The following is a 16,952-nucleotide window of genomic DNA, read 5'->3' as shown; positions in this document are numbered from 1 at the left end:
ATTTGTCCCTGGACATCTCTTCCATCCTGGGCAGAAAACATTTTTTCATTTCTTAATTTATTTAAAAATTTATTTGACTGTTTATTTAACGCTTATTTAAAGCCATTTTCAAGGTCTTTGAGAATGAGTGTGGTTAGTAGTAATCACCTTGTGCCATGTTATCAGAAAGAGGGATTTTGTACTAACAGATGTTTAGCTTTTCAGTGGAAGTGTGAAATTATAGGATTTCTCAGTATTTTTTGTTTTTCAAGAACCACCTGTGTGCTTGACATTTCACAGTAATAGAAAAAAAATAAATCTTTGTTTCAGAGAGAATTGCAAGTAAAGATGAAAAAATAGCTGGTTCTGCAGAGCTTACTCAGGTACTTGAGGGAATTGGGCCTAGCCATACACAAAGGTATAAAAAATGTTCAGAAATTCCCTTGCCAAATGCTAGATTCTCAATTACCTCATTAACCTGGGTTTTCCAATAAGCTTTTTTTCAATGAATGTGTGGTGTGTGGAGTTCCAATGGCATTCTGCAGGCTGCAGCTGTTCAGGATAACAGCCCTCTGACAGCCTGAACGTGGGAACTGCTGTGGGAGCACAGGACAAGCCAAAATGCTGACAGAGAAATTTCTCAAATGAAGGAGAGTGAGATTCAGCCCTTCCCTAGATATGATGGTCAGGCCCAATTACCTGTGTAAGAGTATGGCACCTGAAGGTGGTAAGGTGTGAGTTATAATTGATTAACCAGTCTGGGAAGCAGGTTAACTAACCATGCCTCTTACAGACTGCAGGACAAACTGGAAACATAAACACATAAAAATAAAATAGTTTACGTAAGATAGAAATATTTAAGTATGACAGATATAAAAGTGATGTAGAGGACTAGAAAGATTGTAGATTGATGACATGAAATCTCTATTTAAGTCATGTAAGATAAAGTCTGTGTTTGAAGCACCAGCGTGGCATAGAAAGTATCATGTGCTCCTATGGAGAGCAGCCAGGCAGAAAGGGACCTTGGAGTACTAATTGACAGGAAGCTCAACATGAGCCAACAGTGTGCCCAGGTGGCCAAGAAGGCCAATGGGATCCTGGCCTGGATCAAAAATAGTGTGGCCAGCAGGAAAAGGGCAGTGACCCTTCCCCTGTACTCTGCGTTGGTGAGGCCACACCTTGAGTGTTGTGTTCAGTTCTGGACCCCTCAGTTCAGAAAGGATATTGAGGTGCTGGAGCGGGTCCAGAGAAGAGCAACAAGGCTGGTGAAGGGACTGGAGCACAAGCCCTATGGGGAGAGGCTGAGGGAGCTGGGGGTGTTTAGCCTGGAGAAGAGGAGGCTCAGAGGTGACCTCAGCACTGTCTGGAACTACCTGAAGGGAAGTTCTGGCCAGGTGGGGGCTGGTCTCTTCTCCCAGGCACTCAGCAATAGGACAAGGGGGCACGATGGGCTCAAGCTCTGCCAGGGGAAATTGAAGTTGGATATTAGAAAAAATTCATTCCAGAGAGAGTAATCAGGCATTGGAATGGGCTGCCCAGAGAGGTGGTGGATTCACCATCCCTAGAGATTTTTAAACGCAGATTGGCCGTGGCACTGAGTGCCATGATCTGGTAAATGGACTGGAGTTGGACCAAGGGTTGGACTCGATGATCTTGGAGGTCTTTTCCAACCCAATTGATTCTATGATTCTATGATTCTATGATTCTATGATTCTATGACAGCCCAAAATCCAGAACTGTCAGCCCAAATGTGAATGTTCAGACTAAACTGTAATGACAAGTCTTAGTGAATTTAGTGATTGTTTTCCTGTGGAACAGACAAGAGGACCAAGAAGGTTCAGATTATATTTTGTGTCTATTAAGCTGGAGAGAGGAAAAGTTGAGAGAAAGAGCTTGTTTGTAAGAGTGCCCAGCAGTGGTTAGGTCTGCAGGGCAGCAGGTCGTGAAGGAATCATGAAGGAATCATGAAGCCAGGGGGAAACAGGACAAAGATCTGACTTACAGAGTTAGGTTGGAGATTGTCTCCAGAGGAGAAGGTGGTACCTCCTTGTGAAATTAATGATAAATGACTGAGAGGAATTACAGGGCATGATCCCTATGGCACTCTCTATTTCCACCATATCAAAAAGGATTTGATTGATTTGAATAAAGCACCTGTGTGACAATGTCAGAGAAACAGATTGGACAGTCAGAGGAAGGGGTGGGAGGTGAGGGTAGATTTCAGTGTTGCCGACACCAACTCATTGGTGAAGCCAGTGAATGGGGTGTGGCTGGAAGGTGAGAGACATAAAATGAAAGTGATTATTTTTGTGGGGTGAAGAGAGTGAGCAGGAGAGATTAGGGGAGAAGGCTGTGGATTGCTTCTGAGGCAGGTATGACAGGGAAGAACCATCTGAAGGTCACTGCTGGTCTTGGAGAGCACTTCACTTGGAGCATGGGGGGCCTGGGTGTGAGAGACGCTCAGGAGTGATAAGAATAAAGAAAGAGTGGTTATATTGAGAATAAACAGCGTGGTGAAGGATCCCAGAAACCAGAGGACAGTAAGACTTGAAGAGGTGCTGTGCAATGGCATAGTTAAATAAGATTTTGTATAATGGGACAGAAAGTATGAATTATTTTAATAAATAGCATTGAGTTAAAGGCAATTAAGGCGTTTGGGGTTTTTTAATGCTGGATAGTAGAATAAAAGAAGAGAAAATTCAGTGTAAGCATCAAGTTAAAATGTGGTATGAGAAAATTGTTAAAATCATTTTCTATAGGAAGTTTGTGAAGTCACATCACTGGAGGCTTTCAGATGGATCCAAACAGTACAGACATGGGGGTTTAAGAAATCATTCTGCGCTGGGATGCTGTGTAAACAAGAAATGTAATCCAAACTCCACTCACTGATCCAACTATTTTTTTATTTACAACATTTATGTGACATTAATTCCAGAAGTCTGTACTGTAAAATACTGTAAATTACACTGCTACTAATGTACACACTTGTTCAAAATTTCTCAGTAGCTTTTGGAAAGCATCAGTGTTTGTTTTCTCCAGCATTTGCTACTGAACACAAGAATTGTTTTGCTTTTTGGTGAGTCCCAAGGAGTATTTGCTTGCTGGTTGTGAGTGTGCCTTAGACTCTTGTTTCCACTGCTGGTTTTTATATTCATAACCTCAGAACTTACACTCTGTTTCTTGGTTCATGAAATAGAGTTGCATCCCCCTCCTTTGTAGGTGGCTATCAGAAAAGACTGCCTTGTAGTGTAACACCCCTTTAATGGCTAAATATGTCTGTGTGTACAGATGATCAGATGAACAAATACAGCAATCCTGGCAAGTAAGAAGATGTTGAAAATGAAAAAACACTGTCTAATGACTAAACTCTTTAGTTATTTTCCTTTGAGTAGCTGGAAACCGGGAAATTTGTTTATGCTGCATTTGTATTCTCATGACAATAACTCCTGGTCAAAATGCTGGTAATATTTTATTGATAAATAGTTAATTTGAGGTATTGTGGGTTGCACAGGGAAGTCACACCGAGATGCAAACATCAAACCAAAGACTAGTCTGAGCCTGCCATGTGCTGCCCCTTCACAAAACAACTTGAGCTGCTTTTGGTGACAGTTTGAATCATAGAATCACAGAATCATAGAATCGATTGGGTTGGGAAAGACCTCCAAGATCATCGAGTCCAACCCTTGGTCCAACTCCAGTCCATTTACCAGATCATGGCACTCAGTGCCACATCCAATCTGCGTTTAAAAATCTCTAGGGATGGTGAATCCACCCCCTCTCTGGGCAGCCCATTCCAAGGCCTGATTACTCTCTCTGGAAAGAATTTTTTTCTGATATCCAGCTTAAATTTTCCCTGGCAGAGCTTGAGCCCATCGTGCCCCCTTGTTCTATTGCTGAGTGCCTGGGAGAAGAGACCAGCCCCCACCTGGCCAGAACTTCCCTTCAGGTATTTCCAGACAGTGATGAGGTCACCTCTGAGCCTCCTCTTCTCCAGGCTAAACAACCCCAGCTCCCTCAGCCTCTCCCCATAGGGCTTGTGCTCCAGTCCCTTCACCAGCCTTGTTGCTCCTCTCTGGACTCGCTCCAGCACCTCAATATCCTTTCTGAACTGAGGGGCCCAGAACTGAACACAACACTCAAGGTGTGGCCTCACCAACGCAGAGTCCAGGGGAAGGGTCACTGCCCTGGGCCTGCTGGCCACGCTATTTTTGATACAGGACAGGATCTCATCTCAACATGGAGCTTCTCCTGTACCCTCTGCAGCACCTTGAACTTTGGAGATGCAAAAGGAGATAGAAAAGGCCAGTCCTGCCCACTGGGGGACCCCTCCTGAGTGTTGCCAATTGCTCTTTTAATCCACTTAAGGTCACTGATGAACAATATTTCTATGATATTAAGTAAGATACAAAATGAGCCCCGCAACAGATTATGGCCTGTCCTGGGGTCAGCTGATGTGGTAAATGCCCTTTACCAGCAACATCCCACCATCTAGAGCTTTATTTGCAGTGCCTGCAAGTGACTCTGTCTTCTAATAGTGCAAATGAAGTAATGGAATTTCAATAAATAATTCAGCCCAGGATCTTATTTCGGGTTCAGCATTAACTTTCAGCACCTGGCTGCTGTTATTATTTGTTAGTCTGATACGCTGCTTAGGGGCTTGGAAATTTGGCTGCAATTCACCAACATTTGCAGAATATGCCATATGACCAGGTTACCCTGGTCAAAAATCCCTGGCTCAGAAGTTTTTAATGGACATGCAAATTCCAGATGTGCACAGATTTAATTCTTACAAGAAAAACTGCATTCAGGATTCTGGTACTGTAATGGGAGCTCTGCATAGAGCTTGCTTTGGAGAAATGACTCCTGTATTTGCACCTGATCTCTAAAGGAAACAGGAATAATTTGGCTATAATTTGCATTGCCTGTGACACCTTCTAACAGTGATCTGTCTCATTTTATTTTCTGCTGCTTTCCTGGGGGAATGGGTTTTTTATGTATCTAATTAGCTCTCAGGATACAGAATCATCAATATATGAAACTGTTAAAATTGGTACTTTGTGAATAGCTAAATAAGATGAAATCCTAAATTCTTTCTCCAGAGCACATAAAACCATATGTGGTTTTAGTAACTTGTTAGAAAGAAACTAGTGAATCCAAAGTATGACTCTGTTCTCACTTAGTCAGTGGGATATTTATCATCAGTGGGAATATTTTGTATGAATATTGACTGTTCTGAAATTAGATCAGGTATATTATCATAGAATCCTAGAATATTTTGGGCCAGAAGGGACCTTTTAAAGGTCATCTGGTCAGTCTGACTCCCCTGCAATGACCAGGGACATCTTCAACGAGATCAAGTTGCTGAGAGCCCTGTCCAGCCTGAACTTGAATGTTTCCAGGCATGGGGCACGTGCTACCTGTTATATTAGAATATAATAAACTAATAGGTGTGGCTCTAATAGGCCAAAACTAGAATATGACCATATAGGCATAAGTTTCCAAAATGTAGGAGCTGCATTTTGTATATACAGAGCATGAACAGCCACCCAGTATCAATACTTTGCAGAGCAAGATCCTTCCAGTATCTGAAGGGAGCCTACAAGAAACACAGAGCCTTTTTACAAAGGAAATTTGGTTAAAATTGAAAGAAAGTAGGTTTAGGTTAGATATTAGGAAGAAATTCTTTACTGTGAAGGTGGTGAGGCCCTGGCACAGGTTGCCCAGAGAAGCTGTGTCTGCCCCATCCCTGGGAGTGTTCAAGGCCAGGTTGGATGGAGCTTTGAGCACCCTGGTCTGGTGGAAGGTGTCCCTGCCCATGGCAGGGGGTTGGAATGAGATGATCTTTCAGGTCTCTTCCAACCCAAAGCATTGTATGATTCTATGACTCTAAGTTAATTTTCCTAAAAAGAGGATTTGTGACTTTCTTGTTCAGTGTCCTTACCTCTTCCTATGAGATACACCGTTGTATCCAAAATAACCAAACAGTAGCTGATGTTTCAACATCTCTTATTTTTTACTGAAATTGTAATGACTTTCTGAATACTGCTGTGTCCTGACTCCCCAAATCCTGTGAGTAAGGTTCCTTCCAGAACTGAAACCCACATGTGTAAACGCAACTGATAGATATGAAAAGAAGATTACACATGTAAGTGATGTGACAAGTTACCTGCCTTTAGGAAAGCCGCACAAACGGGATGGTGGTGGTGACTTCCCTGGGAGCAAGAACTTCTCCCTGCAATGCAAACAGGCAACGCTAGAGGGGATTTTACTACCACTCTATGTCAGGCATGTGCCTCTCCCGAAAAACCTTCCAAAACATATGTTCTAGTTCAGCAACAAGATGTTGCCTACAGGCTGAGCGAAATCTATGTTTGTATGATGCAAAAGGTCAGGAAAGATTATTATAATTGCCCCTTCTGGCCATGAAACCTCAGAGTGAAATTCTGGTCCTGTCAAAGGCATGGGCAAAACTGCTGATTTCATGCAGCCAGACTTCATCCTGTGCAGGTCAGAGCGAAGCAAAAGTCTGTGCCACCAAGCATCCAGCACTGACAGCAGGGACAGCTTTATTGTGAGTCACTAATACAGACTGTTAGAAAGGATTTTAAAAACATCTTATGCTCCCTCTTCACTCTGCAGCAGGATAAAATAAATCGAGACCAGTTTGACCAACTTCTCTTCTTTTGAGTTCTTCAAAGCCTCCACTGAATGCAGATTGCACAACCTCCTTAGAAAGCCTTTTTTGTGTTTAATTAGTCCTATAATTACACTGGATTTCTTTCCCCCCCTCCGAAAGCTTTATTGTTGCAAATTAAGCAAAACACTTAATCCCATCCTCTGTAGGCATGAACAACAATGGATCATCATCCTCTTTGTGAAACAGCCTTTTACATGCTTGAAGACTGTTATGTTGTGGTAGAACATTGCATGTACATCACATTCTCCCTGCCATCCGATCCCGTCAGATCTCGGAAGCTCAGCAGGGTCAGCCCCGGATTAGTACTTGGATGGGAGACCTCCTGGGAAATGCCGGGTGCTGTAGGTTCTAGTCCTGAGGACTTCACTGGCACTGTCCAAGCTCGCTCGGCCGTGGCAGATGAACCTCAGGACTGAAACGGTGGGGCCAGTTCTGCGCAGGCTGAGCCTCACCTAAAATCCACTGCGCAGGCTGGAAGGGCACAGCCACGTGGGGACAGCCCTGCCCAAATCTTCGTTCGTGAAGATGAGCCACACACATCACCTTACCTTGTTGTTGTTGCCTGTAGATGCGTTAGCTGATGATTCCGATTGTTTGTGATTTACATAAAACCTCTTTCTCTTCACCCTTGCAGCCTCACCAGCCCATCCTGCATTTGCATGTCACATTTTGTTCTTCTCATATATCACACCTTGAGGTTAATTTTCCTAAATTTCATTTAAGTGACTTCAGACACTTTGTTCCAACTTCTTAGCATCACTTGCTCCTCTCCTGGGAAATACTGATAACCTCTCCGTGCTTGTTGTTGTCAGGAGATTTTGTAAGGTTCTGTCTGTTCCTTCCCCCATTTTCCTAATGGAAACATTAAATATGACTCATCTTGTCACAGACCCTTATGGTACCTCTATTTGTTGTGTGTTTGTAGAGTAACAGAAAACTTTCTTATTGCTACTTCATAAATATTTTTTCAACCACTTATACCAGCGCTTTGCAGTGGATTTCATAGAGGTCCCATCTCCTTACTTTGTTGTGAAAATACAGTCTGGAGCTGATGTTGAAAACCTTAGAGGTCAACTTCCAGGTACCTGCTGCTTCCTTCCTACCTGCAGTGCTGGGAACCCTGGCAGAGAACAAAATGTACTTGGGTTAATTAATGTAATTTGTTCCTATTAAGTCCATATTGTCTTTTCTTACCAGCTTCAGGTTTACACATGTGCTTGTGAGTTACTGTTTAATGGTTTGTTCTGGTAACTTTCTATATGTTAAGCTTATATAGCTGACATTTCTTTAGTTCTTTTCTCGTTCCTGTGGTGTGTCAATGAATTATTGATGGGACACCAAAAAGCAAAGCATTTATTTTTCTGAGGTTACATCCAGTGGCTAAGGTGGGTACCCAGGATCCTCTGCCATGATAATGGTGAGTGATGGGAGCACAATTGCTTTATTAGATTGGAAAAGGCTCAGGAAGAAGTGTAAAGGATAATTGTTGTTTTTCAATCAAGAAAGAAACTCCTGTCTTTTCAGTCCAGTATGTCCAGAAGCACAAGAGACTTGTGCACGATCTGCTATCAAGGGCTGTGATGAGAATGGCAATTTTTGGCAGTTTGGAGTTTTATAGGATTTCAAGATTTTGCTTTGAATTTCTCTAAGTCTAAAAAAATAATTTTAACACATTCACAGCGTTTTTGAACAGAAGCTGTGGTGGGTTTTCTGTGAGGAGGGAAGCTGTAATTGTGAAAGGAAATTTTGGCTGGTGGGTGGGCTGCTGGTCAGCCAGGAACCCTGGGAGCCCTGCTGAGCTACACGTTGGGACCCCATGCTCTTATGTCTCTGTGTGGTTCCAGCACTCTGCCTTTCCTCTTCCAAGGACCACAACTCCAGGCATATTTCTAAGGTGGTATGGCCAAAGCCACTGAACATCTCCATCAGGTGTTTTTCAGATTCTGAGTGGGCTCCTCATAGAATATTCTTCCAGTAGAGATTTTCAACACTTTTAATTTCTTGTCTAGTTGCTCAAGAAGCTCACAGTCAGTGATACTCCCTTCTTACTAAGGCTTTTAAAAGCAGATTTTTCAGTCTCGGTGGCTTGTGGCCTGATTTTTCCAAGTGTGGGGAAGTGATACTTGTGTGAAGTCAGCTGCCTTCCAATTGTCTCACAGGATCTAAAACTTCTAGCCACTTTGGAAATGTTAGCCTGCATTTGCCACCCATCTTTTAGCTCATAGTTTGCTGACATTAAAAGAATATAAATTAAATACACGCTCTATGTGATTTCTTTATACAATACTGCTGATGTTACTGAAGGACTCTCACTCTTCTGGGGGCTTTTGTCTTGTACATCACCATGTGAAAGTCAGTCTTGGTGTGCAGAGAGTCCTCACAGCAGAGCATGCTGGAATATGGTCTCCTGGGAAAAATATATGTTGATCCCAGCCTTGACTCCTATGTATACTACCTTTGATTATCTAATATTAATTGCTCATTCAGCTAACTACAACAAGGATAAGTAAGGGATCTACAAATATAAATGAGAACAAAATAATTTGTCTATGATATCAGACCACTCTGTGCTTCTCTACTCCTTTGATATTTGTTGAAGTCTTTGGCCTCTAGTTCTTTGAAGAAAGAAGTGGTAATGGAATAGCATAAAACCAATTTCACATGATGGGTTCAAACTGAAAGAGGAGGAATTTAGGTTAGATATACAGAAGAAATTATTTACTGTGAAGGTGGTGAGGCATTGGAATGGGTTACCCAGAGAAGCTGTAGGTGCCTCATCCCTGGAAGTGTTCAAGGCCTGATTGGATGGGGCTCTGGGTAACCTGATCTAGTGGAAGGTGTCCCTGCCATGGTAGGGGTTTGGAATGAGGTGATCTTTAAGGTCCCTTCCAACGCAGACCATTCTGTGGTTCTGTGAGACTATTTACCTCTGTTTAGTCTGTAGTTTTCTACATCTATATTGGACCTGACTGGTTGGAGTTCTCGAGCATGTCAGAATTTATTTCAGAGCAAAACCTGTTTCATGCAGAACACAAGCAGTGACCAATGGCTCTAACAAAGCCCTTGAGGAAACGGGGACCTATTTGTGCATGTTGATTACTGTGCATGCAGATGTTCTGCTGCCAGGACCTCAGCTGATGTGGAAGATGACTCTGATTGTTAGTGGTGAATATCCTTAGCCATAATGAAAAGATCCCTAGGAAGAAGCTGACATTCTGCCCATACTGACACTCATGTGAATAAAAAAGTTGGAAAATTCTGACTTGCCAAACCTAAAGATATTTGTCCTGTTCGCAGGGTCTCCAACCTGCAATTCCATCTTAGAAAACCGTGAATGTCTCAAGAGTACAAACACTTCTTTCACAAAGCTGCATGGATTTGAGAAGTGCAGTGACAGCTCCTTGGAGATCCTCAGCTCTGCTGACATGCTGCCCAGCTGGTCTGAACCCAGTGGAACAAGCCAAGTTGGCCCCTCAAATTGGTCAGCAGCACAGACCAAGTTAAGCTTATGTGCACTATAGTATGTGCCTGTATGTAATGCCAAACTTGGACAACATTTTGGCTGGCTTTTGGGGAGCTGGCTGAAGAGTTTCACCACTTCCTTTTTGTTTTGTCACTACTCTGACAATCTTTCAGGCAAATACTCTATTTTTATTTAACATACATGCACATAGTCTATTTCTGTGTGTGTGTCCTTAGGAATATAGTCCTGTTCTATCTTGCCCTCCCTTGGAAGGCTTCTGCTCAGAGCTTCTCATAGCAAAATAAAATCTCAGAAAAAAGTCCAGTGAAGTTAAAATGCTGCACAGCAAATTTATTATTGTTGTTATAGGCCCCTGTTCAGGAAAGTGCTTAAGTATGTGCTTAAGTCCATTGAAATCATCAGGACTTAAGAACATGCTTAATGTCAAGCATATACTTCCTCTGAATTGGGATGTATTTCAGCACATGCTTAAATGCTTTCCTGAACCAGAGCCACAGTCAACAAGAGTGTCCTGTGATAGACAGGGCTTGTGCAATGAGATTTACTTCATACTTGAGACCTACCAGTGCTGCTCTATGAATGTGCACTTCTTAGCTGGCCTCTCTGTTGGTGGCACTCCAAATTGCTCACTGGCGTTTACATTTGGATGAGAAGCTGGGAAAGAAAAAAGACAAGAAACTGGGAAAAAAGTATCCTTACTAAAGCAATACCTTGGCATGTCTGATCTCATGTTGCAACCAATGATTTTCCCCTACAATGGAGATCTGTGCTATTGTGTGTGTGGTATAATTACTAAGACAGATTTTTTTTCTTAATGGCGCAATAAATAGGATATTTCCTGGCCTGCTCTGCATTTTGCATGGGATTTTCACTTCCCCTTCGGGTTCTGAGCGTAAGGAGAGTAAGTGTCAAAAGGCAGGAGCTTTCCCAATTTTAAAACAGAGAGGGTGTAACCAAGTGTGAGTCTCAATTTTGATTGTAGGGATGATGAAATCAAATCCCTCCTTAATCTTTACTGGGAAACACTGAGGTGAATTAGGCTGACTGCTTTTGTTAGCTTGTTAAAAATCCTTTTGAAAAAAGAAACATGTTTTAGTGTCATCAGAAGTATCTCCCTGCTTTACCCCCAAGTCTTACAGAACCCTGGACCACATGAAGAGTGGCCTCAGTGCAGTGAAAAATGAAAGCAGAAGGAGGATAGATAAAACCAAGTATATTATTTGCCTAGAGAAAGCACATTGTTCCGTGCTGTGCAACTCTTCCCACCACTGCCAGTTTTAAGATAGATGCTTAGTCATTGTTAATAGTGGTGTATTTCTTTAAAGTTCTATATTTTGGGGATAACTGAAACTAAAACTTACCTTTTTACCTCCCTTGAGGTTAATTAAAATAATACACAGTTTTCTGTGTGCGTTGCAATCCCTGTGCATGTACCAGTTGGAGTATTTTTGGAATATGTGAGGGAGTTTATTCCAGTTATTTAATTTACAGCAAAGTATTAGCTTGAACTTGAGAAAAGCTCCCTGCTCACATCGTTCAGCTCTGCTGTGCAGTGGTTGGAGGCTCTTGAAACTACCATGACTCTACAAAAACACTTGATACAAACTCATAAAATCATCAAGACTGTTTTTCCTCCCTCTTGAAATGTCCTTAATTTCCTTAATTGATAATGTGTCTGTACAGCCCCCACTTGTGCACACAACTGTCTGTAAGGTTTAATTAATTCATTAAAAATAGCTGAAGTATTTCAGGAGGAGTTCCTTATAATTAATAAATGAGAACATCTTGTTCATTCTTGCCATTACTCAGACAGAGGCAAGCAGCTGGTATAACAGTGGACTTTTCCTGATGTGATTATATCAAGTTCCAGGGCAAGACCTTGCATCAGTTGGTGTGAAGGACGTAAATAGCTGGATATTAAGCAGAAAAACTTACTTTTCTAGTAGGTAAACTAATCAAAGTAAGCTTGTAGGAAAAAATGGGAGCAGAAAGTAATGTTTCCAAGATGGAGCAAAATAATTATCTTTAAATTCTGCATCCACAAACTCCAGGCTTTTCTATTGCTGCAGTCCATATCCTTCCCACATAAAATCAGATACTCAGTGGATTCAGTCAAAATGAAAGGTGGCCACGTTCATCTTTCAGATGTGCATCTTGGTCTTACTTGCACAGAAGACCTTCCCTTAGGCATCACAGTTAAACTTCCGTGGGATGAGCATTGGCCGAAGAGTCTCACCCAGCAAATCTCCAAATCTCTTTTACTCTTTGTCACTCTGGGAATTTGCCTTTTCAGATAAGGTTCTTCTCCATTGGGAGAAGGAGACTCTAAAACCCTTTCACAGCTGTGGGGCTTATAGTGCACTTTAACAAGTATGTCCACAACGCCTCAAGTCTATCCCTGGGTGCAATCTTTAAATCAGAATTGCCAGAACTGTCCCTAGTTGCAATTATTATATCAGAAATATCTGGCACTGCTGGCAGGGAGAGTGCATATATCATCAACTTGCTCGTTTTTATAAGTGGTTCATCACTTTTACTGTGCTTCAGGGAAGCTTTTGTGCTCATTTGGGAACAGCAGGGATAAATGGTCATTCTCCAGCTTGTCAATTATTTGCTCTTTTCTTTCCATCCACTGTTTGAGTTCTTGATCTTGATTAAGGTGTTATTTAATTCCTGCCTTTCTGAGCCCTTACCCTTGGACAGATATGTAATAGGTTTGTATTTAGGCACTACCAGGATGCTCTAAGAAAGCTGTTTTTCTTTCAAGAGTGGCTAAGCCTGGGAAGTTCTTTCTTCTTTCTCATCTCCTCCTGGTAGTTAATAGACTTCACCAGGGATCTCACCACACTCTGATAAAGCCTTTGAAGTTATTACCTACTAAGGTTTTGCTCTTTCTGAGTGCTGAACATTGAATTACTGACTGCTGTTAGAAGCAATGACAAAGGATTCACAGAACTGACAGCCTTGCCTGTAATTTCTGCAGAAAAAGAGATTAATTTAATGGACAAATTGTGTTGCTGGGGAGATTTTGATTCTGTTCCCTCCTCTGTCACCAGTTTGCCTTGTGATTTGTGGTAGTGTTTTCAGTTATGCCAGTCACATGAGATCAAAACGCACGAGTCAGTCTCCACCCAAATCATGAGCCTGGCTTCCAGATCCAGAAGCTTTGAACAGAGACCATACCATGCTTTTTCTTTAGTTTATCTTTTGTTTCTGGAATTTCCTCTGTCTATTCCCAGTGTGTCTCTAGCAATTAATGTTTCCCATTACTTTGGAAGTGTTGAGAAGATATTTTGTCTATTTGGTTCTGTTGGAGGCCTCAATTGACCTACACAATTAATTTTATTTTTGATCACCAAGTGAATCTTATTTCTTCCACATTTCACATCTCCTTTCCCCAATGACGTCTACATCCCTTTGCCTCACAGGACCCATCACTTCTGTTTCTTCCTTGTAATTCAACTGCTCTGTCCCCCCTTTAGTCCTCTGGTCTTGCGAGAGTTTTTTTACCATTTCCTCGAAGGACAGAGAATGTGTAAAAGATGCAGATCTGGGTAACCCTTGACCTTTGCATGAGAATATATAGTTGGAGAGAACAGGGAAATGAGTCTCTCCTGAAATTGTTGCTTGCAGCACAAGAAGAGGGTGATGAGGTCAGGCAGGACGTTGCCTTCAAGCAGCATAGAGACTTGCAGGAGAGCTGGAGCTTTGCATGGTATAGTGAGACAAGATTCTTTTGCTGTCAAGGTGTTGGCAGAACTTGGCAAACCAGAGTTTTGCACTTGCTTTGAAGGCAGTCAGGTGAAGAAAAAAACAGAACCAATGAATGTATAAGCCAAAGTAATTCCAGAGAAGGTAAGATGAGAATCAGCCCTTCTGCCTGCACTCTTTCACCCTCTGATTCAGTCATCAATCTGTTTTTCCTCAAATTCTAGTTTCTGGTGTCATATTCCTGTTTTCTCCCATAGCATTTGCCTCTTTTCAGGAAGGGTAAGAAGTCAAAAGTTCTTGGCAATGGTTTAACAAGCCAATGCCTAATCAACAACTGGATTTTTTTGCAGTAATTATGGCATGCACTATTGGTGGTGCCTATTCCCATGGTGACATTGTTGCTGTTGCCATGAAATTTGCAGAACAGTGCCAACTATTTAACTCATAAAATTTTACAGAATCAGGCTACTCACACCTCAGGTAGATGGGAAAATGCATCTTCTTATCCTCAAGTCCTGCCACTCTTTCATCCACATTGTTTGCTGATTCTTACATATTCCATGTGCCAGACATATTGCAGATCCAGAATTTCAAGTAAAACTGCAGCTAAACTGTTCTCCCTTGTAGCCAAATACCTCTAGAGTTTGAGTATTTCAGACTGACTCTGAATCCAGAGCAAAACTCAATACATGGCCCTAAACGTTATGGCAGTTTGTCTCCAAGCCTTGAATCCACACAGTCTCCACGGTTTGGTGACAGAAAGTGTCATTTCACAGGTAAAGCCTGAATTTTTAGCAGCAGGACAATGTTTCTAGTCTCAAAATGTTTCTAGTTGTGCTGTGGATGTTTCACAGAGATGCAAGAATTATAGAATCATAGATTGGGTTGGAAAAGACCTCCGAGATCATCGAGTCCAACCCTTGGTCCAACTCCAGTCCCTTTACCAGATCATGGCACTCAGTGCCACGTCCAATCTGCGTTTAAAAATCTCTAGGGATGGTGAATCCACCACCTCTCTGAGCAGCCCATTCCAATGCCTGATTACTCTCTCTGGAAAGAATTTTTTTCTGATATCCAACTTAAATTTCCCCTGGCAGAGCTTAAGCCCGTGCCCTCTTGTCCTATTGCTGAGTGCCTGGGAGAAGAGACCAGCCCCCACCTGGCCAGAACTTCCCTTCAGGTAGTTCTAGACAGTGATGAGGTCACCTCTGAGCCTCCTCTTCTCCAGGCTAAACACCCCCAGCTCCCTCAGCCTCTCCCCATAGGGCTTGTGCTCCAGTCCCTTCACCAGCCTTGTTGCTCTTCTCTGGCCCCGCTCCAGCACCTCAATTAGAAGTGATTCTTTCTGTGAGACAGAGAAATGCTACCTCACAGCTTGAATATTAATAAGACAAAATTTATGAGAACCAACAGAGTAATATAATATTGTCTCCAAAGGAAAAGGGCATTCATTTGCTCAGCTCTTTCATCAGCCGTATTCGGACACACACTGTGTGCATAAAATACAGTTATGCAACACATGTGGATCAACAGCGGAAGGTTGGTTGCTTCACCAGGATTATAGGAATCTTTTAAACACAATGGTACCACAAATTAAAATGGAAATCTATCAAAACCATTATCGTCCTGAAAGCTTTGGCCACAAGCATAATTATTGTAGAAGGATGTTGTCCTTGGACGCAGCTTTGGCTCAGTTCAGCTGGTGTTATTTGTATCCCTCCATGGCTCAAAGTCAGAATTTGCATGGCTAAGGACATAAATTTTTAGAGGAAAAAATAGGCTGTTTCCTCAATGCTAACACTAGCAATTTTTTATTGTTTTGTAGTGGTTTGTAGGCAACTCATTAGGTGCTGGAGGTAGGAACAGGCTGAACGTGGTGGCTAAAATCTTCCTTGAACCACCGAAGGATTCGGGTGCGGGTTTGTTTCTGGATCTGGTTGTGTTTGAAGCGGTTGCTTTACTGGATGTGAACAAGAACGAGTCAATGGCTGCAGTTTTTGGGTTTAAATATAAAGTACACATTTTAGATAGTAAAACAGTAAAGCAGATATTCAGTTGATATAATCTGCAGCCCACAGACTTAAATAGAGCAGAAAACCTGTGCTGAGTTTTTCTGTTCTGTCCATGAGGCAGGCAGTCCTGGAGGGATAAGAGTAATTGAAAGAACATACTGGATGTTCCTTATCATCAGAAAGGAACACATCTCCTTACCCAGAGCTTCCCTCAGAAGGGGCTCCGCATTGCATTCTCAAGCTCTTGACAAAGGCTGAATCCTGCAGTAACTCCATTCTGGTGTTGATGATAAACTGTATTAAATAACAGGCACTGCTGGTTATTTTTAAACTGGTTCTTTTTCTTGCAACATCCAAATTTCCATCTTGAGGGAAGTAAATGACTAACAAGTCTGAAATCCATTTTTCCTCTCTTCCCATCCCTTAGGCTGGTATAGATGGAGAGAGCATTGGGAACTGCCCGTTCTCCCAGCGTCTCTTCATGATCCTGTGGCTCAAAGGAGTTGTGTTCAATGTCACCACTGTTGATCTGAAAAGGTAAAAGTTGTTCAGTTTAATTGAAAATAGTTAAATGATCCAGTGTTTGCCATATACAAAAGCCCCACCAAGTTCAATCAGTTTTGAATCTAAACTAGAGAGCCTGTGGTGCACAACAAAATAGTTGGGATTTGGGTTTGGTTGTTGGTTTTTTTTTCACTTGTGGAATGTTTTTATATTAAACAGAGTGCTTGGGGTAGTTTCAAAGTCTTCCAACCACAAATTACAGAAAGAAAAAAAAGAGGGCAGACTGATTTTGCAGGAACTATAAATATCTGTGCAACTACCTGACCATAAAGATTAGTGATTTCATGACTTTTTTTCTCTGTCTGCAGAAAGCCAGCTGACCTGCACAATCTGGCTCCTGGGACCCACCCACCTTTCCTGACATTTAATGGAGAAGTCAAGACAGATGTTAACAAGATTGAGGAATTCTTGGAAGAGATTCTTGCACCTCCAAAGTAAGAACTTGAGCCTTTTTCCAGTCAATATTCCATTTCCTAGGAATGAAAGATGTCCTAAGAAGAGTTCC

At 42.0% G+C, this 16,952-nt stretch overlaps 1 protein-coding gene across 2 annotated transcripts in view; it reads left to right on the top strand.

Moving 5' to 3' along the window:
* CLIC5 (chloride intracellular channel 5) overlaps window positions 1–16,952 on the top strand; it is an 84,824-nt gene that overhangs the window by 35,750 nt on the left and 32,122 nt on the right. For both annotated transcript variants that reach the window (XM_071548211.1, XM_071548212.1), the window contains exons 2-3: window positions 16,311–16,420; window positions 16,756–16,881. In XM_071548211.1, coding sequence (XP_071404312.1) covers window positions 16,311–16,420; window positions 16,756–16,881 — 236 coding nt within the window. The remainder of the gene's footprint in view (window positions 1–16,310; window positions 16,421–16,755; window positions 16,882–16,952) is intronic.

This window comes from Pithys albifrons, chromosome 2, assembly GCF_047495875.1.
Source record: "Pithys albifrons albifrons isolate INPA30051 chromosome 2, PitAlb_v1, whole genome shotgun sequence".
Taxonomy (NCBI): domain Eukaryota; kingdom Metazoa; phylum Chordata; class Aves; order Passeriformes; family Thamnophilidae; genus Pithys; species Pithys albifrons.
The sequence above is the reverse complement of the archived record's forward strand: the minus strand, read 5'-3'. Positions and strand labels throughout refer to the sequence as shown.